The 24607-nt window shown below is 31.8% G+C and overlaps 1 protein-coding gene across 1 annotated transcript; it reads right to left on the minus strand.

The window, feature by feature from the left end:
* Positions 1-8479: 8479 nt before the first annotated feature.
* Positions 8480-24477, minus strand: LOC132760032 (uncharacterized). The gene is made up of 10 exons (XM_060751919.1): positions 24370-24477; positions 23791-23930; positions 20827-20907; positions 19841-20005; positions 16252-16390; positions 14784-14903; positions 14549-14603; positions 12183-12350; positions 10212-10325; positions 8480-8682 (listed from the first exon to the last, which is right to left on the minus strand). Exons 1-10 carry the CDS (start codon positions 24475-24477, stop codon positions 8480-8482), a joined length of 1293 nt encoding a protein of 430 aa, XP_060607902.1.
* Between the last annotated feature and the right edge of the window lie 130 nt (positions 24478-24607).

Here is a 24607-nt window from a genome sequence, read left to right on the forward strand (position 1 = left end):
AAATCAGAAATATTTATGCCCATAAACGTTTTTGCGTAGATCTAGTAAAAAATCATAATGCCTCCAAAAAAAGTAGTTTTAATATGTTTTAACTATTGCTTGTCGAAAGCGAAACTAAAAGAATGCTCGTATTATTCGGAGTTCTCTTGTTGTTGTTGTTTTTTTTGTCTTTTTTTTATTTATTTATTTATTATTATTATTATTATTATTATTATTATTATTATTTTTATTATTATTATTATTAGTTGTTGTTGTTGTTATTGTTGTTTTTGTTTTTGTTGTTGTTGTTTTCCATATTATGGGCTATGAGAACAGAGAGAAATATTACTGTGGATTTGAAACCTGAAACGGTTTATTATGAAATATACAATATATAGTGTCATTGTAAGATAGCACTCCACGATAAATTTCAAGAAACTGTCGTCAGTGTCTTGCCTGGGTTCCAGCCTGTCGATTTTTTATGTGCTTCTGTTCGGCAAATTGATACAATCAAAACCAGAGATGTTGTGCTATCTCTGACGATCGAGTATGAAAAAGCGCGTATGTTATTAACAAGCACAAATATCAACGCCTGAATCCCAGGCTTGTCAATGTCCTACAAGCAATTCGTGTGATAATTCTGATCCCAAGCTGCACAACCTGGTGAAAAAAACACATTTTGTAAAGAGCAATGATGACCACAATGTTTTTTATCCCATCAAAAAAAATGTAATTCGTTTCTTTGAAGCCCTAAATCTACTGTGGCCCGAGACCCAAAACAACACAATTCTGGCTAGAAATACCTGCAATTTACCGGCAATGCTTTAGCAACTTCCTAAACATGCAAAATACAAAATGTATCACAAAGAAACAGGTACTTGGACTTGTAGATTTTTTGTTATTTCTCAAAATTTGTTTACCCTTAAATAGACTTGTTTTAACCGAGTATGCTGTTTAGAAGCAATGGTTACAAAAAGGGCGGTCTTCGCATCTTTAATCAACAGCATGTGATTTCTGGTGGCACAAAGACAAATTTCATGTTGAAAATGCACTTTAAAGAAAACCAGTCATTTAAACTATACCCAAGAAATCCTCTCTGGTCATTCGAAGCTGTGGTTTCAATTATCGGGGTATGCTACCTATAATTCATACCCACTCTTATATGCTTAGTATAAATTTTAAATGCATAATTTTATCTTAGAGTTAACATTTGTTAACTGTGGTGTTATTTCATAAAAAGTAATGTATATTAATAAACATAAATAAAGTCATACTTAGTTTTAACAAACTGCTTTTTGTTTGATTATAAATAAAATGATAAGAAATAAGTTAAATCTTTTAGTAACAAAACAGAACAGAATTTAATTTGCAGAATTGTACATAGGTGCATCGTCTTGTTTAACAAAAGATTTGATTAAACATAGTCACATGGCATACGAAAACATAAAAAATTATAAACATTTTTAAATAAATAAACAATGATTATGATTATTATTATTATTTATTATTTGTTTCTATGATTTCTGTTGTCAATGATTTTAGGCTTCCTTTTCTATTTTTTATTTTATTATTTTGTAGGTTTTATTCTCATTTTTATTATTGAGAGATTTTTGTGTTATATCGATACATGTAGTTATCAGCCGACATTTTTCGACATTTTAACGACATTGTCCGGCAGCATATTTCTGTAAGATAGTTATTTGATGTGATGAGATTTTTACCCAAGCAAGTTTTTTGCAGTTTTGTAAGGAGATGGGGTTTCCATCTTGCACTTACAAACACATTTAACTATAAACCTAGTTGTAAATTTGCATCAATAGCAATCAAATCCTTTACATTCTCAACCACTTTTGGCGAAGTTGCAGTTTTCGGACGGCGTGCATCAGGTGCATCTTTTACTGAATCCACGAATCCACGCCACTTTTAAATTTCTATCACCACCGTGTGACAGATGGAAAAGAAAGTTCATTTTCCAAAAAACACGACATATTTCATAAAATATATATTTCGCTTATATATCAGTAAGAAAAAGCGGCCTTACTTTTTAGAAAGAGTATGGGACATGTGCACTTGAGACAGCATGCTAAACTATTTTCATTGCTTGACAGTAAGAAAAAGGGCCTTACTTTTTAGAAAGAGTATGGGACATGTGCTCTTGAGTGCTCAACTATTTTCAGTGCTTATCAGTAAGAAAAGGGGCCTTATTTTTTAGAAAGAGTATAGGACCTGTGCTCTTGAGACAGCATGCTCAACTATTTTCAGTGCTTATCAGTAAGAAAAGGGCCTAGCTTTATAGAAAAGGTATCGGGCCTGTGCTCTTTATAGTTAATCACAAAAAACAAGTGTGTGAGGTGTCAACCTATTTTTCTAAGTAGATTAGGAAATACCAACTTGCAAGCAAAACCTTAACCAAAGTGTGATGGTGGCAGAATAGCTGGGGTGAGTACGAAAGCTCTCCCTATTCTTCAAAAAAATGAGCTAAAGTGTAACTGCACATATAGGACTGTCAGACCTGGTCAATCAACTCTCTCAAGAACATGCGTCTCGTACAACTTCTGATTATTGTTAACAAAAGATCATTCAAAATGCATATATGTGCTAATTGTTAGCAATTCAAATATATATTTTTAAGATTTAATATATTTTGTATCAAATGAATCTACAGTCAATATGCGCTTATAACCACCTGAAACTATTAACTTCCTATATTGGATGTCAATTAAAAAAAACAGTTAGTTTATCTATCACCCTATAAGAGTCAATCTTTCAATAATAAATGTTTGGATTTTTGGAAAAATATAACAACAATGATCATCCAGGCAAGGCACATTGATTATATCATAACAGCCAAAAATAAAACAGCTGGGTCGATAAACAAGGTATGTTAAAAAAAAGTTCGTTGACCCTTGCTAAGCTTTAAGGATCGTTGAATGTCCAGTCTGATAAAAATCCGCTCTAAAAAACCCTCCGCTCTTAGATCTGACCGTCACCAAATACGAAGCGACTTCTGGTGACCTTTCACACAGCCAATCGGCGAGCTTTTATAATTTTGAAAGCGATATGGTTTCTAATTTTAACTATGGGAAAAGTTTAGTAGGTAATTTCATACGATTTTAAAAAAAAAAACATGGCGTTTTATTAAAGTTTGTTTAAAAATACCTCAAACATTTATTTCTAACAATAATCAACAATTTTTTTAACGTCAACTGTTAACGGTATTTTTCTTGCGTTTTGACGTAAGCCATCAACTTTGGACCAAGTATGTAATTCCTAATGCTGAATTGGATTTTGATAGCAGCTGAGCGAAATTTGATATTGTTGATATCATCTTTATTCATGTTGGGTTGATAATAGTTGATAGTGTGAATTGTTGTAAATTGTTGTTTGATACTTGTTGGGTATAATATTAAAGCATCCGATTTTACAAGAAATTAAAACATTTACGTATAATTAGCCCCACAAACTTGACAAAGGCCTCAGCAAGCCCATTTTTGGCCACTCCGTGGCGGTACAAGTCAGATGTCCCACGCGTGAAGTATAGGATAGTTTTATTCACAGTGATGTGAATAATAAGATTAGTGAAAAGATGTGTTCAGACACGTGGGTTACAATACAACTCCTGAAGAACGCCGAAACGTACACATTAAATGAAGCCTTGTACGTGTTTCTAAGGTCGGGCGTGTACAATCGATTGTACACTAATAAGTTTTAAGTTAACTTTAATGATTTCTCTAGGTACCCAGTTCACCATATCCATCGAAAAACCGCACTCCAACTCCAAACTCTTGATAACTCAAACTTTTGTGGCCATTGTAGTAATGTAACTAACTCGAAATTTCGAGTAATGTGACACACCTGGCACTACACTTCCGTAGTGCATATATAGTGCTTTCTACGAAAGGAATTCTTAGTATTGAAAATTCAATATCATATTTACTTATATAATTAAGTCATGGCATTTGTATGTGAACATATTATTTTGTTCTAGTTTATATAGCTGTCTTTTTCACTTGGTTCACAAAATAAAACTTAGTTGATATGAATCGAAAGGATTTCTTTATTTCTGGAAGTAAGTTTTACTATCATTATAAAAATGTTTTGCCTTCGCGAGGTGTGAGCATTTCAAAAACCATGGCAGCGCAAAATCAGCGCAAACCGAAATTTTAATACAAATTACAAATTATATGTAGAACCAATTATGTAAAAAACACATTTTATTTCTGATATTTAAGTGTATCATGTATCATATTTATCATCATAATTATGAATTTTCACAAAACATTCTAAAACTTAGTTATTTAATGAATCTTTCTTGGGTTGCTTATACTGTTATCGACAATGTAGTACTATCAGCTGTTAGCTAGTTTATAAATATATGCATATTGCGCATGCTCAGAAACATGCCCTAGCCAGCGTCTGGAAGGCATAAATCAGTTTGCTTCCAAAATAGACGATATGTGTATCAGTGATAATAATTATTAGTTTCATACAGTTTTTTATACAATAATCAAGAATGAATAATATAAAAATGTCTTTTATTTTCAATTAACGAAAACAATATAGAGGATATTTGTTTAGTACAGTGTAAGATCGGAATATATTTCACTGAGTGAGCACCAAAAGGTATATTTCACGAGTGGCGCAGACACAAGTGAAAAATGAACAATTGGTGTTCACAAGGTGAAAGATATTTCTATTTTACACTTAATTAAACAAATTTTCTTTTTATAATATGCAAAGAAACGTTTAATAAAGATATTTAACCTAAAACTGAATGAAAAGCGCGCCAAATGATAATACAACGTGACGTCATTTACGACGTCACGTCATTAAGTTGGTACCCAGTACTGTGTACGCTGGAATTTCACTAAAATAACGTAAGGGGCTTTAATTCAAAACAGTGAAATTATCAAAGTGGTAATTTCATTGTTTCAAACAGTGAAATTACCAGTTTTATATCACTGATATATATTAATAAACCACCCAAAAGCAATGAATAAAAACATTCAATAGTTAGTGAATCAAAGGAACAATATGAACCATTCTTACACTATCGGAAATTTTTCTATATAAACAAAGAAGGCCCGAAGCGTGCATTATTCTGCAACAATGCACTCGCCGTTCTTATTATCTCCCTGTGTATTTTCACATTGAGGGCGCCATTTTGTTTGAAAAATCTGATAAATAAAAACAATTTTTTGTCGAATTTTGTTGTGAAAACTATCTAGAATGATAGAAAATGGTCTAACTAAGAAAATACATCCGAACACCAATATCTTTAATTCAGTCGTTAACGCTGTACAGACGTTTAAAGTGTTGTTTATGTGACGCCACAATGTAGCGCCAAACAGCACGTGCAAAACAATCAAAATCAGGTATTTACGTCGCAGACGAGTTAAATTTTACATTTATTTCACTTTTAATAATTTGTATCTCGCTTGGAAAAATTATAGACTGAAATAAAATAAACAAACAAAGTTTAATCAACGTTTTCAAAATTTGTTATTCTCAAAATGTTTCTATACACGTTAGATTTAACGACAGTTTTTTTCAACCCACTGGAACGGCCTTTAAAGAACGTTTCTATTGGAAACTCTGAGGAGAAAACAAATTTAACAGGCAAACATAAAGTCCAACTTTATAATAATAATTATATTTTTTCTTGACGTGCTAGAATGGAAATAGATATTAATTCTTCGTGCATTATTGTATAATAATGCACGTTTTTCGTTCAAATGCTTTGTAATTAATCACTCAGCCCTATCGGCCTTCGTGATTATATTACTACACATTTGAACTCAAACCGTGCGTTATTCTACAACAATGCACTCAGAATTGATATACTAAATAAACCACATAGACGTCATTATGAAACTGCAAATAAAACATTCCGCTCTTTACAGTGATATGTAAAATTACAATTTTGATTTAGATTTTTATATTCATCACATTTCTTCAACGGATTAAACAAAAGCACTTATAATAAAAACAGAATACAATCAAAATATGAAATTTATATGCGGAAATCTTGTCGTAGTTTTGCCTTTGCCCATTCTAGAAGTTTGTGTTCTCTTGATGCACAACTCAGTTAGTATAATCTAGGGATTTTCTTCTTTAAATGTCCATCAACTGAAATCTCTTTTTGTTTGAATGACTTTTTAAAGCACATTTATATTCAGACGATCGTTTATTTTCACCGAAAGTTATGACAATTTTTACAACAGAAATGATAATTGTTCTTTTGTCTTTTGTTTGTTTTGGACCGTTTGATACTTCTGATCAGATACCTCTGATTGATGAGATTATAAGTGTTTTCAAAGATACAATTTAATTATTTGGGCTTTTGGACCGATGTTGGCCATTGCAAAGTTGGCTTTTTCACTTCGTATTGATTTTGTTTGACTTAAAAAGACTAAACTCTTTTTTGGAGGCATTCAACTTGTTTCTCTTATGATATATTGATAATGCGCTAGTAAATCATTTTTAAACATCACTAAAGAAGATACTGAATTCAAAGTAAAATGGCTGCATGCAGTTAAATGTAAATCATATGTCACAGAAAATATTTTACAGGGTTAATTATATGAATAAAAGAAAATCAAACATATTGAAGAAAAAAATTAACTCGATTTCAGTATCATTACATAGAGGATATTGGATGAGTGTAGTTTAATACTAAATTTATTGAACGAATTGAATAAAATCATATTATGCGAGCCTCTGGCGAGCATAATATTGTTTTATACAACGAGTTCAATAAATTTAGTATTGAATCTACACGAATATAATATTCTATTTATCACATATATAAAATAAGAACAGTAAACCGTTAAAATGAGTAATTTTTCAATGACGCGTCTATAGTGTAACGCTAACATTAGCGCGCTTTAACGCTATGTTTCTATGTAGCGCAAATGACGTCATGTCAAAGTGTCATTACACTAGTGTAATATCGTTTTTATTACATGGCTTTATTACACTCCTGCGCCGCGGTTTATGTGATAAATATTGTTATGATCTATATTTGATTAGCAAAACATAACAATACAACGTTACTGTCAGAACGTTTGACAATTCAAACCTTGTCTTTTCATTCATTACCACGGCGAATCACAAAAACATCCAAGTGTATAATATATGTTATTTTGGTTTTGGAGTGATATATGTGGATATATTACCTGGCAAAATTTTATATCACCCGAGCCGTTAGGCGAGGGTGATATAAAATCTTGCCAGGTAATATATCCACATATATCACTCCAAAACCAAAATAACAATTTTATTACCCTTCCATTGCCTAGTACGATTTTAAAATAAATCATTGCTATTTCAATTGAAACGTCGAAATAAGATTCCCTTTTAGGGTACCCCTTCACCACAACATGACGTCACATAAATACATGACGTATTTGCTTTCGTACCTAACAAATGTAAACAAGAAAAAAGGAATAGTCTGTTAAAGACACTTTTTTGTAATTAATATCAAGCATTGGCGAGGCCATATTTGTTTTCAATACTGATGAGAATATTTATCATTACTTTCTTTTGGTAAATATTTTGTATTTGACATTTAAAAAGTGCTTGTATATCGGAATTCACACCGCGTAAAATAGAACCGTACGCGCATCGCCACAACGCATGTTGTTTACATCGTTGGGTACCCAACGGGTATATTTAGTGTGTATATTACCCGTCTGGCTCGGTTATATCAATTTCTTTCGACGGAAAAAAGGTGGAAAAAATCTGGAAGGGTAATAAAACTATATATTTGCTGCAAAAAGCATTTAGTTTTATAATAATTGTATAAAATTGATATGGAAGTGAATTGCCTTAAAAGCGAATGACGCATGTACGAAATCATTGCTAAACGGATAAAGTTAAGAGAAACAAAATTGGAAATGTTCCAGTCTCGGTTTTGATTAAGCCTGTTCATAGACTGTATTGTGAAGTGCAAATTACCGTCCGCGCAATGGTCCCAAAGTAAAAAGATGCGTGTGTGGCCCTAAACGAAAACAAAAACAAAAACAATAACCAGAATGAAATTACTACTATGACCTCATTCCTTTGTTCTACTTTATGCGAAATTTGCTAAAATTCTCTGCAAAAAACCTGTATTCTATCGTTGATTAAGTGAAATAATCTAAATTTTTTTCGAGTTATATCCCTTTTTTAAACAAATGTAATATGTTTACTCATCGAAGCTTAACAAATTATATTTTAGATAAATCTGTTTGCAAGACAGAAAAATTTAAAAAATAATTTTAAATTTTTTAAGCATCTAGGGGTACGAGAAAGTTTTTGACAAAACAAAAACAAATTTTTAAAAAATGAAAAAAGTTTAAGTTATGCATTTTTCCCCGTAAATTTAAAAAATTCAAAATATTAACGAGCAACTTTTTTTTAAATTTTATAAAAAAAACAAAAAAAAAAAGTAGGGGTAACTTGCATCGGTTATAAGTTCCTTGGGGGAAAGGGGGTAGTGGGTATGGGGAAAAAAAGATTAAAATTGTTGCGGGAGAATAAGGGTTTGTTGTTTTATTTTAAAAAAGTTGTTAGGGTATTGGGCTTTTGTTTTTTTCATCGGGCGTGGAGCAATTTTTATTGATATGGTGGTAGAAGATGCACAGGTTTGACAACATTCTTTAGAGTAAGTGCTGCAAGATAACTCCGCACAGCTAGAATACAAATCACCCCAAGGACAACCTGAAATGTTTGATTTTTATAACTTAGCAATAAAGTCAACAGAACTTAGTAAGTTGATTGTCTATAATATCATTCAAACAAATAGCAGTTTTCAGTAAAACTAGTTTACATTTCATTGCTAAAGTTATGTGTTAGTAAATTGCTCTCTAATATAACAATTTTTTGTGATATACATGATAAATACCGGTATGCTGTGTGTCTTAATTTGGTTTATCTCTACATTATTGAACATTGTAAGATCTTACTTTGTGTTTGTAATCATTATTTTTGTAGACCAGGAGCTATAATCAAGTCCAAAAACAATATAAGAAGCTGTTTTGTTCATGTTCACAGTACTTTTAAGCGGATACAAATATGGATGGATTATTTCTTATGGTAATACATGTAAGATTGTTCACAAAAATGCTTTTTGAATACTCGATTCTTTCAATTAAGTGTGAAGCATTTACAGACTGGAATGAATAGATCATAACATAGAGGGTACTTGTTTGTTTTGCATGTAAGATTGACTTGATTCACATCAGATGCAATATTTTCATGAGTGGCGTAGCCACGACTGAAAATGTAATAGCTGGTGTTCACGAATGAAATATATTTCAATCTTATATGTAAAACAAATAAGTTTTCTTTTTATTTCATGCCTTTTAAGTGCTTTTAAGTATTTATTACTGATTTTGCCGCGTAACGACGCGCATTCTCCTTTGTGACGTCATCACATCATGACGTCACATCATCAATTTTGAAATATAGCTCTGTTTAATATCTCTAATTTTGTTACAATTTTAACATGATGTATGGTGACATCGACTTTCTTTTCCTAAAGAAGCAAAATTTACGTATGACGGCATCTATTCCTGCCTGTTATGCCATTTAGTTATGATTTTCTTTCATTCGCATTCAGATATAGTCCGGCTATATTTTATAAATTTCACAAGTGGTTTATTAGAATATAATCATCTGATATATTACAATAAAACACTGAAAAGCATAAAATAAATAAATAATATCATTTTTTTTAATTTGAAATGTTAAAACTAGATATCTTATAGTTTTATTGCATATATCTGAAACGTGGCAAAACATTAACACACAACGAACTTAAGAAACAGATAAGTATGTATAAAACTGAAACCATAATAAAATACAGTTGTTATGTATTTGAAGTACTTCGGGCTTAAAGAGTAAAAAAAATGAAAACGAAAAATACAGATGTTATTTATTTGAAATACTTCGTGTTTAAAGAGGTAAAATAAATTGAAAACAATATGTATCGAGGTTAACCACTGATAGTGTTTTTATCAGCGTCTAGCTGCCATTCATCTCAAATTATGTGGTATATCTGGAAGGATCTCTTTCAAAAAACAAATACAACTTTGTTAATACCATAAATAAAGTTAAACAATTAATTACATCAACGACTGTATGTGCAATTTAAAAACAAATATAAGTTTGAAAATTCAAGCATCTTATAGGCTTCATTGGCCTTTAAACCTAAGTTTAAAACTGAAATTTCATAAATTTTGTTTTACCTAGAATATCTAATTGTATATCTTGGCATCTTCGACAGCATAGTTCACTGTTAGACCGGCAACTATATAATGAAATTTCTGAACAGCCAGTACCTTTATCTCCATATTCACAATCTAAAAACGAAGGAAAATATTACCATGTTTTGTCAAAATGTTACGGATATGAAATGTATAAATGAACTCAAAGTGGATGGATAAAGGTCTCATGAGTTGTAAACAAAACATTATACATAAGGAGGTTACAATTTCCCTTATCACATGCGAGAATTTGGTTGAATTTTTATTTACTTTTAGTCAATGCTTGACAATCTATCTGAGTAGAATCTTTAAGCTACACGTGCCCTTTATCCTACTACAAAAGAAATCTATGGGACATTTGATCATAAAGCTTCACACTGAGTCTTCAGGTTTTACATCTGGACCCTGTTGTTCAATATATTGGTCAATGATAACCACCAAATGATAAAATCATTATCGACTGGCTAAAAATTTGTCGGTTGCATAAATTCTGTTGTTCAAAATTTTTCTAACGGATAAAATGCGCTAAGCGCTGGTTAACTTTCACCAGTGCTATAACCTACGGATAATGTTCTTTTCAAGTGGTTAGCCATCAGCATTAAAACAGTAAAAATCATTAAAACTTGTTTGAAACCATATCTTTCTTACATATATATTTTTTTCTTAACCAGAACATTTCATATTAAATGCATATGATTAAAATTAATTGAAATATTTTTTAAAAAGTGCTTTATCAACCATTTTCCTATTTGTTGTTGTTGTAGTTCAGAAAATGCAGTTAAACAATCCTTACAAAACATGCAAAATTATTTTTTGGGGAGCTTCCTGATTCTTTGAAATTTCTTATTCATCAATAAATCGGCCATTTTATTCCAAGAACCACCTGTTGAATTGTGATACTTAACCAGTGGATAAATACGCAATCCACTGGTTTTAAGGGCCAGTTACACAGACGATCGGTCGCCAATCGGTCATTTAATTTTAAATTTACTCGCTGTTATGATCGGTTGTCATGCGTGATTTTATATCTGGTTTTCTGTGTAAACGGCCATCGGTGACAGAAAGCAAATTCAAACGGGGTCGGGTTCGTGATAAAAATGCTGAAATACTATCGTTTTTTATCGTTTGTAAATCGGAGCTAAATCGGGCGTAACGCTGGTTAATCGGTGTTTGATAGCTAGTCATCAGTGGTTAAACACTTTCCGTCAGATATGGCCGGTGATTCATATTTGGTTATCTTTGTCCGATCGGCGATATCGGTGATTAAGAGCTTGCATATCTCGTGATATCGGTTGCTGTCGGTTATTTGTAAAACATTTTCACCGATCGAGAATTTTAAACATGTTTGAAAAATCCCAATCGGTAATTTCTCACCGATGAAACTTATCTTTCCCAAATAGCAGTTGATATGTGGAAAACAGGTGACCAATAGGTGATATCGGTGTTAAATACGTTGTCATCGGTTCACTCCATAATTTGGCTAAAAAAACTACCGATCAATCACCGATGGCTCTGTGTAACTGGGGTGTAAAGGTAGCAACTGTCGAACAATGACATTTTATCCACTGGATGGCCGCTGTTAAGGATTTAAACAATGAACAAGAAATCCATTGGTTAATTTTTATCAATGTTTTGATGTAGACAAACGTTCGAATGTCCTTGGTGATCTGAGCCCGTTAAATGTATGTAGTCATGTACGCCACTTTTCCTTTCACAAACCATGTCAGAGTATTGTATTTCTCTTACACATAATCAAAACAGGCCATGTTAAAATGAAAAAAGTATTAAGGACACCAATCAAATAAAGCCATCACATTTTAAAACAATGCAAGATATGGCAAAAGTGTTCCCTGACAATCATCAGAGCATTTCAAAAGCACAAGTGCCAAATGGCAACATAATATGCTACGAAATACGGCGGTAAACATCTAGGAAATCATAGCAAAAACATACCTACATACGCCGTGTTATTTTGCCTTATAGCTTCACAAGTTTCACAACAGTGTAGCCTGTACGGTTCATGGTAACAATTGTAAGATGTTTCACGAGTTCCGAGAAAATCATAACAACCAGATGTCTGGAACGGCATGTTGTAAGGAACATCTCCGAATAGACACGTTTCTGTTCAACAAATAGTTTTAAGTTAAACGTTTGAGATATACATGTACGTTTGTAAAAAAGATGCTACCTACTTCACTTTAAAGGATATTGTAAAAATATTAGAACAAAAATCAACAAAGCAATCCAACGTTCACAAAATGCAATCGCCGACATATCCTAGCCACTACGGCCGTTCACATAGAAAGTACCAAACTTAAGCCGGTCACAAACAGAGAATCGAACTAAGGCCAAGAAAAAGGTCAATTTTCATTTCTCATTGTCATCTCATTTTCAGGCTTTTGGCTTAGGATTGTTATTTATCTATTCTTATCTTGATATCTTTTTCTTTTTAAAAAAAAAGAAGTTTGGATGCAAGTTTCATTTCACAATAACAAATAAAACATTGTTAAATTTTTCATTGTAGTGTTAATATTGTTTTCCCAATCATTCGGTATCATTTATTCACATACACATGTCATTATCGCACATTAACAGATTGACCAAAACGTCGCGACTAAGTAACAACCACCATTCGAACAAATTACCATCAATTATTATAGTGAAAATTTGTAGATGGGAACTAGAATAGTACTAATTAAACATCTTAATGGCTTTATAAATTGGTATGGTATAAATGAATCCCTATCTCAGTTTCTGTTTTATATGTTGATAATTTTTATAATTTTATAACGTATTGTAAAACTGGCTAAATTCATGTAGCCCATTCCAGATAATTATAGAGTTAGTAGATCTGCTTTGTTTAAAAGGAATTGACGCAAAGGGTTGTTTTCACAGTAGATATTTATAACTGTGTGTTCAAATAGTTATGATAGTTGTAAATTCTCTTTGGTATTTCACTATTTATGGGAAGTCACATGGTGCAAAGATGCAATATTCCCTAAAATTGATACTGACAATGATTGTTTTAAAAAAGGTAATATTGTCGCAGAATGAAAGTCTTAGCGATTATGAAGGGAGAGCCACAAGAGTGTATAAAATAACAGGGTAGGTATGATTTGACTCTGACAGATGGCTGATATTTTTGTTACCTGTGCCGACCCGACCAGGGAAATTCAACAAGAAACACTGACATTTTCAAAACAATAAATTCTTTTTATTCATAGAAATATATGATGACAAGAGTTATGATAAACAACTCAATACCCATACTATGAAGGTTATCGATATGTTTTTTGTTTATAACCACTTAGGCCAATATAGCTTAAAGATTCACCTATTTCCCCAATTTTTATTTCATCACTTAATGCACTGCTGCTTATTTTTTTATTTATCTTCATCTTTTTGTAAAACAAGTCTGCTTACTTCATTCGCCCGCCCTGACCTACAAGATGAACGACTCTTTTTCTCGCCTGATTTTTTTTATCATCTAATATTACTGACTACAGTTGTGACACAAACAGAACAATGTTGCACTACTCTCATGTCACATTGCATTTACTAGTCTTGTAAGTTGTGTTTGTTTTACTTTCCTTACAAGGTAGGCATCAGTGAAAGCACTTTTTTTTAGATTTAATATCTGGCCCCTCTGTCATGGAAAGTGTATACGATAAGTTTCATTTGCAAATTTAAATGATTTACAAAATATCCAAAATAATGTACACTTGTCCCTCATCTAGAATAGAAAATGCCTTGTGTGCAGAAATGTTTTAGCAAGGTATCTGTAATGAACGCATTGTTTTGCGCGAAACTTCTCAATTGCTGCATTGCAGCAACATATGAATTTGTATGTATTAAGCTTTGAAAACAAGGTTGAACTTATGTTGACCTTCAATGACGTATTGTTTACAAATTATCTCTATCACAATAAAATATTTTTCTGTAGTCAGTTTCGTATTCAGAGTAATCCATATAAAATCCAGTTTTTTGAATAGTGTTTATTTTTGTTTTAGATAACGCATTTTGGGTACATTTTATGATTCATTTGCTCATTCAAACTTCCGCTGATAGTGCTGCATTTAAAAGAAAAATGTTAAACTTCACGTTGGTGTTCCACATTTGTTACCAGTCAAAAAATGACTTACTTATGCTATTAATTGCCAGCCCATTTTTTTTTGGTGCATAAACCTGACAGAACTAAAGGTCAATATATTAATTATCATGTACATGTGTTTTTAGGTGTTTAGTAAATCTAACAATACATAAATATATTCAGGTACAGATCATTCCTTTACAATATTTTACATTGAAGTTTCACTTACCATCGTCGACTGGAGGTGCTAAGGGAGATTCGACGCAATGCCCTGATTGACACATCTAAGGATAAATTTACAGAGTCAATATATTTCTTTGTGATGCAATTATTTTAATTGATAAATGATGATTATTTATAATGGCATAATGAAAATTTTAGATTACGCAATTTATATCAAAAAGAAGGTATTTTAGCAAGTTATCTAATTAAATGTTAATTTTGATAAATGAAATAAATCGTACCCTGCCATTTCCACACGTAGTCCCTTCCCATGGAATGTAGTAGTTGTAACTACCAGAAGTGGTTGTTGAGGCGCATGCCATTGACTGACATATTGTTGAATAATTACCATCGTATTTGGACTATAGTTTGAACAAAATTGTGTTTAAATTAACTTATCTGATACGCAGATAACGTCATGTGCAATAAAATATGTGATAATTTAATTTTATTGTCAATATGTCATTACCAATTGAGTAGGAAAGTAAAACAATTAAGGGAAATTTATTACATTCTCACACTGATTATGACAGTACATAACCAAAATGTCTAAAAAAATACAAAATTTCCCCCAAGACGTTTTTAAATAGTGGTTCAGGACTTCAGGTGGTATTCTATTGACCTTTCTTGTTAAAGGTCACTGTAACCATTCAAGTAGTACAAATAAACGATAGATGATGTTTTTAACTTATATAAACGAGGATGCTTATCTAATGAACATTTAAAACAATTGTCGAAATAATTTCTTGCTATAATTTAGTGGAAATGCTTTCTCTTTTTTGTATTAACGGTTCTTGGAATAGAGTTAATTTGGTCTTGATATTTGAGAATCCTGATAGTCAAATATAGGACATAAACTTAGTGCGGTTTTGTATAGTTTTAAATCTGTAAAAAGTTTATCTAATGATGTAGCGAAAACGACTTAAACCAAACCTTCAATGTCATTGTGACTTTGACATTCAGTAGCTTAGCTACAAAAGAGGTTTCCTATTCAATGAGGTTAAGTATCCTGTGAAGTAAGTTTAAAGGTTACTGATCATATATTTCTCTATTTTTTTAGCGTAAATGGACTTTCAAGTTTCCAGAATTCTAGTTGAATGTCACCCTGACCAACAGTCGAGCAAAAAGATAATAGATTTTACTTTAAAGGAGATAATCATCCTTAAAAATTTGAAGGCTTCGTGTCTCATGTTTCTCTATTTCTGAACGGAAACGGTTTACGCTTGGGAATCATTTTTGCCCTTATCTTTAAGCAGCTTAGAACAAACAATGCTCTTTTATTTAATGAGTTTGATCATCATTTAAAGTTTGAACGTTGTGGGTTACATTATTTCCTACGTATTGAATGGTTTTCACATTAAATGACACATTCAAAACACATTGACCTGTTGATGTTAACATTCAGAAATCTTGATAAGATTAGAGGCTATGTGTTTAATTGGTTCACTAGTTATTTAGCGGAAGCGATTTTCACATTCAAGGAAACTGTACAATTGACGTTTTTGCATCGACCCCTCCTTAATAAATGATGTTACTTAATTTGGTTGATTATGCTAGGCATTATGAAGGCCAAGGGTCAAATTTCTCTAGTTATCGATCGGAAACGAAGAGGTCAACCGATCGAATGACATTTACAAACATTAAATCCTATATCTTCAATCAGATATTGTAATTTCAGAATATTATGAAATACATTTAGATTATACTTACCCTGTACAAAAACGATCCTGATCCTCTTATCCGCTCACATTGGATATCAGGATTGTAAAGCTGACCCGCAATGTCATTTACATAAGGGTCAAGGTCATCATTATATGTTGCTGTTCTTACAGTCATACAGTTTAAGGATCTAAGATGGACAACAAATTAAGAAATATATATCCATTTAATACAATTGACTGTAAATGAATAAACATTTTACTGGAGCTTGCACATTTCCTACCCGTAACATAGCTGTCTATCATTTACCTAAAGTGGTGACAATAGGTATTTTCCGTGCTTTTTTTAAATTCTATCATCCACTCTTAAATATGTTTTGAATAATATAAGGTTTTCTAAGTTATATTGTCCACTTAACAAATCTTTTAATTGTGCATGTATAAATAATTTAAAATGTGATTCACTATTGACCCTATCATGCTTGAATTTTTAATATATACAGTTGAGAGACATCTGTAGACTTAAATGTGGTAGAACCTATACGGAAATGTAATAAGAGCCATACGGGGTGAAATGATTCGCCTCATAGGGTGCCACAAACCATCGCCTAGGAGAAAATGCAAAAAATGTTCTAAAGTGAATAAATCTACCCCAATATTATGAAAAAGATTGGTCACATTCAGGCGACAATGCTTCCAGATTGAAATCAATAGTCGGATTGGGCATAGGTTATTACAGAACTTTCAATGATATATTTATCTTGCCTCTTTGGCTTATAACGCACTATCACATTTATTGAGCATATAACTTATTTTTCATTTCTTACGATATTTAATCAATGGAATATCATGTCATGTCCCTCAACTGTTTTTAAGTTTCAGCACGATCGTATCCAAATTGACACACATATGAGACCATTTATAAATGAATAACATTTGTTAAGTGTATACCCAGCAAACACAAAACGTCATACTGACGTCAGATTTAAGTCAGGTTCTGACGTCGGATGACGGTCGGAAAAACGGTTGGATTTGAAAGTTTTTTTGACGTAATAATCTGACGTCAGGTAGACGTCAGAATCTAACCATTATCCAACCTTTTTCTGACCAAAATCTGACCATTATCTAACCATTTTCCGACCACAATCGGACCATTTTCCGACCTAAATCTGACCATTTTCCGACCTAAATCTAACCAGTTTCTAACCATTTTCTGCCCTAAATTTGACCATTTTCCGACCTTAATCTGATCATTCCCTAATCCTTTTTGTTTTACCACATTATAAATATTTTCTGGCTAATCCTGCTTTGATCAAATTTAATGTAACTCATTCTATTAAGTAACTTTCACTCCAATGAAATGTATAACAAAAAACTAAAATCAAAAATATGTTTTTATGTTTTTTATTTATTTAAAATAAAAGTTCCAAGGCTAAATACTTTTCATAAATTAAACAAAAAACATAAAATAAGTTAATAACAAAACAAAAAGTATTACAAAAAACAATGACATAAATGAAACTAAGAAAACATATACAAATATTAAAGAACAAAACAATGTATGTACATTTCAATAAAAATATAATTTTAAGAAAAGTTAAAAGATTCGGATAATAATGTTTCAAGCAATTTATGACAGATTTTCAGTATTTTAACTATATTTCTACAGCATTACTAAAACATTTAGTGCCATTTTGCATATTTTGACCTCCTTTTGATACTTGTCACTAAGGTATACAGTAAATTACTTCCTTTTAGTTACTTCACAAAGTTATACTTTTAAATATCCATGAGAATTAGCACAAATTTGGAGGTGTTATGCTTTTAGATATGACCTTTCTCTACCACCACCCCTCGTCTGTCCGGAGAATACGTTTAATGTCCAATAGCGTTTGTGATGTCATTTTCACTGAAAATAAAAAAATTTATTAAAAAATGGGACAAATAACAAGCTAAAATGTTTTTCATGGTTATCTGCCCTTTAGAAATTTTGAAAGTTATCTTAACTTAATGAACAATTTTGCTAGCTTTTTATAAGATAGCTTTAACAAAAATTGAAACTAAACATGAAATACTGAAAATTTAAAAAGGCCACTTTAAAAAACTCCAGTTTAGTTATGGATTATAAGTATGTAAAGAATTTGACAAAAATCTTACTTTGCCATGTTTCTTTTTACATAATCACGTGTTTCTGTCCCTCCGACCTTTGAGAGCATGTCCAACACTTGAACTATCTGAAAAGAAAATTATATTTCTAAAATTATGTATATTCTACCCTTTTAAAAACAAGGGCTTAAAAAATTTTTTATAGTTTTTAAATTAAAAGTTTCAAAAAGCATTCTCAATTCTCCCGATTTTAAGTTTACAAAAACATCCCCAGGTTTAAAAAAAATATGAAAACTAAGGGATTTTCTTTGGTAGTACTGAAAAGGGGGACATTATTTAAAATTAAAAATTAAAATTAAAAATTTAAAAGATTTTTTTTTCCCCCAAACAAATTTTGGGGAAATTGTGTGACATTTTGGGTTTAACTGTTCCGAATAATAAATTAATTTAAAGAATGGGGTTTAATCCCTGCAATTTTTTTTATCAAAAAATTAAAATTTAAAAAAAAATAAATTTAAATAAATTAAATTTACCTTTTTTTTTCAAGAAAATCCTTTAAAAATTCACTTTTATCAATTTCTTCCCGATTCCTGAACCCCACAGCCAAAAAGTAACGCCTACGAAAATTTTAATTTCCTCCACGTGGCTGTAATTGAATTATAGGTTATATATATTTTTCTTTTCCCTTTTCTTTCACTATGAAATTAAATTTTAAGGCACTATTAAAAACTCTGGGGGGATTTTGGATACATATAAATGTACCACAAATATAATATTAGTAAGTTAAATATTAAACTGTAAACGATCTTGGCTCGTAAATAAATTTCATAACAATAACACATGATAAACTTGCCTATATAAGGCGCCACCTATATGTTTTTTAGGATGGCAGGGGGCCCCGGATCTTTTGGCTGGGGATCAATATTAATACTTCACTTCATTTGTAAGCCCAAATAAACATTTGGAAAAAAGTTTAAATGATTACAACAGTGCAAATAACGATTTTTTTGTTTGTTAATTTTTTAACCCTACCGTTCAGGATGGTCCGACCAGAACCTGACTGTTAGTACGACGTCAAAAAGAAACGTCTAATCAGACATCGGTTTTTTTTAACGTCAGAATTTACGGTCGTATTTTTGTTCGCCGACGTTGTGACAAAATCTAACGTTAATATCCGACGTTATTTTAACGTCATGTGTTTGCTGGGTATGTCCGATTTGTTATTTCAGTAAATACTCGCCTTCAACATAACAGTTTTTGGTATGCTCTTTTGATCATTACGCTTCAAAAACATCGACTATTCAAAAAGCCTGCATGGGTCAATAACATATAAATAACCTTTTTGTACATGTAAATTACCCTTTTGTAATAGATCAAGACAGTTTTCAAAATCCTGTTAAAATACAATCAAGATACCTTGATGCAGTCCGACCCGTTTGTACAATTATATATTTCCTTATCTATTTTCTGACAATGTTATGTTAAGAACATGGATAATTAATCAAATTCACCACTAATTAAAACTTTAAACTTACGCATCATTTAAATCCGTGATATAAGTATCAAAATATGTCTGTGAACAAGAGGAGAACTGCCAAAGTTCTAGGTTTTCGTATGCATTTCCACTAACTTTTACAGACGGCTCCATGACATAACCACCAGAACAAGTATTTGAACTACCATCATGTGATGATCCAAGGCTGAAACAGAACATGGAAAGGATTAATGATAAAACTGTAAAACAATGAAATAATTATGCAGCTGATCATTCAATGAAATATCAAAACAAAGTTCAGCAAGTAAGAGTCGCACTCAATAAACGCCCTAATGAACACTTGCTAATCTTGATCTCTCCTTTTCACTCCCTTTGTTTAATTTCCAAGTAATTAACAATTTGAAAATGACCTGAGAATGCTGCATTAGAATTAATGCGATTCTAAAAAACACAGTAAACAAATGAACTTTGAAAGTAATTCCTTTAAAACCCAAACACTTTTTTTCAAAAGGGTTAACGTGAAAAACAAGTAATTAACATTTTTTATTTTTATTACTTATTTTCCAAGCTTTATGTGCGCAAATCTTGCCCTTTCCCTTTTTAAAACAAACCCCCTTCATTGATTTAAAAAATCTCAAACTTTCCCCAAACTGGGGGCCTTAAATAGTTCACCGGTTTTTATAATACACGGGGAAATAAAGCAAGACCTTAAGGGGAAAAATTTGCAGTATCTTTTGTTTTTGAAATAAAAAAAAATGGGCCCCTTAAAAACCCTGACATTTTCATTTAAAAAAATTACGACTTGGGGTTTAAAGTTTATTAATTCTGTTTTTAAAAAAGGAAAAGTTAAAAGAAAACTACCCAAACACAAACAGTAAATTTCGTTAAACAGTTGAATTTTAAAAAATAAAAAAATCTGTATTTATTATCAGGACTTGGGGTTTAACCTTGAAAAAAAGTTTCATAGGGAGTAAAAATTTTTGGGTTTAGAAACACAAAAATGAATGGATTAGTTGAAATGAATACAATTTCCACCATGTATTAATAACTTTTATACCTGCTATGTCAGAAATAAATGCGCCATCAATTGTTTCTCCAATATCGTACCTATGTTATAAAGTAAACAAAATATGACAAAACATGGTATGAACTTGAATTTGTTTACTTCTCATCAAATAGATGAGTGTAAAGGCGCAAACGCGAGCACATTTGTTTCAAATAGCATATTTTCTATAAATGTCGTTATTTTGTTTTGACAAAAAAAACTCATTAAAACGTAAAAAATGTTTGTTGATTTGATATACAAAGTGTATTTTATTTCTCCCGTTTTCAATTTATCCCAACATTTGCCCTGCAGAAAATAACCTTAATGGATACGAAACTATCAAAAAAACAACCGGGGAGGGCCGACTGCTAATGTTGTAAGAACTTGGGCCCAACCCATTTGCTTTTGCTGTTTAGAATACATATGAAATTTGTATCTGTATTGTATATACATGTACGAGGGGTAATCCAAAAATTCGTGGACTTTCTTTGTTGCGTAAAATATATTTGAGATATTAATTTGAAATTCTTACACTGTTTAGAAGAATTAATAACAAAAAGCACAGAAAAATTCATATGAGCAGCTTTTTACATTCCAACAATATTCAATTTTACATAAACACATGTCGGCGACAGCGGCGCACTCCAAAAAATTATTGACGCAACGTGATATTCTTGCATATCAGACTGGCGTTTCCGTGAGTTTTACCCATGCCGGAAATTTCATCTGGCATAGGGGGTTCCAGATGAGTCGCGTGCTGTACAATGGCACGATTAGGATGACGTCATTTTACCGTTATGAATGAAGTTGTAATTCATACGCTGTTGTAAGAAAGTAGTTACGGTTGTAATGATATAAATTTTCATTGAAAATAAAGATAAAGAATTTAAAGTATAATGGAATATGGCAGAATATGCAAGAAAAAATATCTGACATATGTTTGTGGTTCGGATCGGAATATCCGTCCCTCGGTCACCCGCCCATGGGCGGTAACTCGGCAAGCCTCGTTACCGCCCAATGGGCGGGTCACCTCGGGACGGATATTCCGATCCGAACCGCAAAATATGACAGATATTATTAATATTAACGTACAGCTTGTGCTTCAACGTTACGCAGTCATTGACGGTTACTGCTTCTCAAAGTAATGTCAATCACTAAATTTCTTTTGCCACTTTAACACTAATGATTGTGAAATTTTCTTTTCTCTGTTCGTCTGCTGATTTTATGAAATATTTTGTAGGTGTCATCCCCCAATTACAACAAAAATTAATGATCTTGCGATTTTCTAATTACCGCGTGTCCGTCATTTTCCCGTTGTAAACAATAAAGGCGTCTGGCGTTTCTAGCGATATCAACAAAAATAAACGGAAATGACGTCTATTATTTCAAAGAATTACTAAAATGACATTATAGAAGAAACATGCGATTTTCAGCGGGTTTTCTGCGTTATTTTTTAGTTTTTTTAGCAAAAATATACGATGACTTACTGCGTTTTTCTACCGTGCGCCGGGTGCCGTGTATGTGCTTATTTAAAAGCAATATAAAATCATTATTTATGGACACAATTGACTGTTTCTTTCAAAATGTGTTGATAATATTCTACAATGTATGCTACAATACACATCGATGTTCAAGAAATATTTAAAAAGTCCACGAATTTTTGGATAACCCCTCGTATATAGCAATAAAATATAATTAAAATAAATCATCAAAATTTTGGAAAACGGTTTATTTCAATGTTTTGTAAGTCTTTAACTAAGTGTGACTCGCTTTCGGTAATGTGCTGATAAGATTTTCTTTATAAAATAGAGAAAAGGAACGCCTTAAGGGCTCGGATTGATAAAGTCTGTTCATGGACAGTACTGGAAGGTGCAAGTTACCGTACACGCCCCCTAGAAATTTCAGTCACTTCTTGTCATTAAAACCTCAAATCATTGAAATGACTTACAAAAACCGCTTCGAAAATAACATTTCAATAATCATTTAAAAATCAAACGACACCGCTTCATATCTAATCGGAACATCATAACCATATTTTTTGTGAAAATCAAGTTTTGTTGATTATATTTTTCTAACTATACAATCATGAAATATGGAACTAATGTGATAAACAAATACAAAGTAATTATTTTCCGATAATTTGACCTTTTTTAGGATCAGTCTTTGTGTTATAGGTCATGGACTTCACGCAAGCTAATGTGTATGCAACAATTGGAATTAAATGGTAAAATTTTGAATTCGAAATCATTCGTCCATTACATTCGTACATAATGACTACAAGCTAAATGGCATACATCTTATTTGACATTTTTATTGAAACAATACAAGTCATTCATACATACATGATAGTAAATACAAAGCAAGTCCATATAAATTAATTTGACTTTTACATTACCTACAAACTCCTTCAAAAAGGCTCAAACTCCTTAAACAAACTCGTTCAACCACTTATTTCGTAACTGAGTTTGCAGTTTTGTCTTTTTTATCACCATCAAATTTAGAATAAGACAGCAAAATTAAGATAGTTTAAAAAAATAGTATTTATTTATCTGTCTTAGATTTCCTTCCATATATATTTTCGTTAAATGTGTTCTGTGATTTCAGTAATAATTTGTCCTACTTCCTTTCCATTGGTGCCCCACCTTTCCTCCCTGTCCGTTTCAAGTTTTTCAGTATCGTCACTTCTGTATCCGTCACTTCTAACTAAACTTAATGTATCCCTGGTTAACAAATGATAATTACGACCTTCAACCTCATCATTTAACTACCTCTGCCCATCCGATGTCCATTTGGGTGCTGTTGATTCCGAGTGACATGGGAACTGGATTGCTCTCCCTAGTTCATCTAAGTGGCCATGAAGCAAAACCACATGACTGTTTCCTGCAGTCATATCATAATAATGAAATGGTATATATAAGACGTAAAAGTAAGAAACCCTTTCTTACCCTGTAAACAACATAGCATGGTCATAATTAAAATCTCCTAGTGAATCCTCTCCCCATTCCTTGAAAGCGCTTAGAACAGTTTCAGCTACAGCTTGGTTATTGGAGACATGGTCTTCTACAAAAGGTGCATCGCTTGAAACCTGCAGATGATATTATATCTCAGAAACAGGATGTCTGGAAATATGCATTACAAATTCGGACATGATTTAATCCAAGGCGTCATTACAGACAGGGTTTACATAAATTATGTTATAACATTAGAAGCATCGTACTCTTAAGGGAAACGATTTTTATTTATGTGTCACAACATGGATATATTGCAAATGATTTTGAAAATATAATATTGTAATTAAATTGGAAATTTATATTGACTTGTATTTTTACAGTTTTTACAGTTCATTTCATTTGAGTAGAGAACAATAAAGATTCTTGATCACTTAGACAATATGATTCATATCATTAAAGTCTTAGTCGTCCATATATTAGTATGAGCTGATTCAGTTTGTAGTCTGTCGTTATTTATTGAACTATGGACACAACATGTAGAGTTAAATTGGCAAGTTCTCTGTTGATACTTACATCAGCTATGTAAATTCCAGCAAAAAGACAGGATATTGAATACGAGTAGTCTGTCACAGTTTGATACCGTAGATCAATCTGAAACATGAAATATAGCTTAATGCCCATTTTTAAGGTGGTCTCGTCTACGAATAAGGTGGATGAAAACAATATCGGTCAACCTAATGTGAACAATTAACACATGACAATACCGAGTTTACACTTACCATTTACGTAATTAACTTAAAACAGGTCAAAG

Source organism: Ruditapes philippinarum, unplaced genomic scaffold (genome assembly GCF_026571515.1).
Source record: "Ruditapes philippinarum isolate M1 unplaced genomic scaffold, ASM2657151v2 ctg1528_1_1_1_1, whole genome shotgun sequence".
Taxonomy (NCBI): Eukaryota; Metazoa; Mollusca; class Bivalvia; order Venerida; family Veneridae; genus Ruditapes; species Ruditapes philippinarum.

Excerpts from the sequence above, each read along its gene's own strand:
- LOC132760032 (XM_060751919.1), bottom strand. The coding sequence starts at position 24,477 with ATGGGCATTAAGCTATATTTCATGTTTCAGATTGATCTACGGTATCAA. Across the intron at positions 20,908-23,790 it reads CATGCTATGTTGTTTACAGG|GTACGATATTGGAGAAACAA; the intron begins GTAAGAAAGGGT and ends TTTATAACATAG. Across the intron at positions 14,904-16,251 it reads CAGGATCGTTTTTGTACAGG|TCCAAATACGATGGTAATTA; the intron begins GTAAGTATAATC and ends TTCAAACTATAG.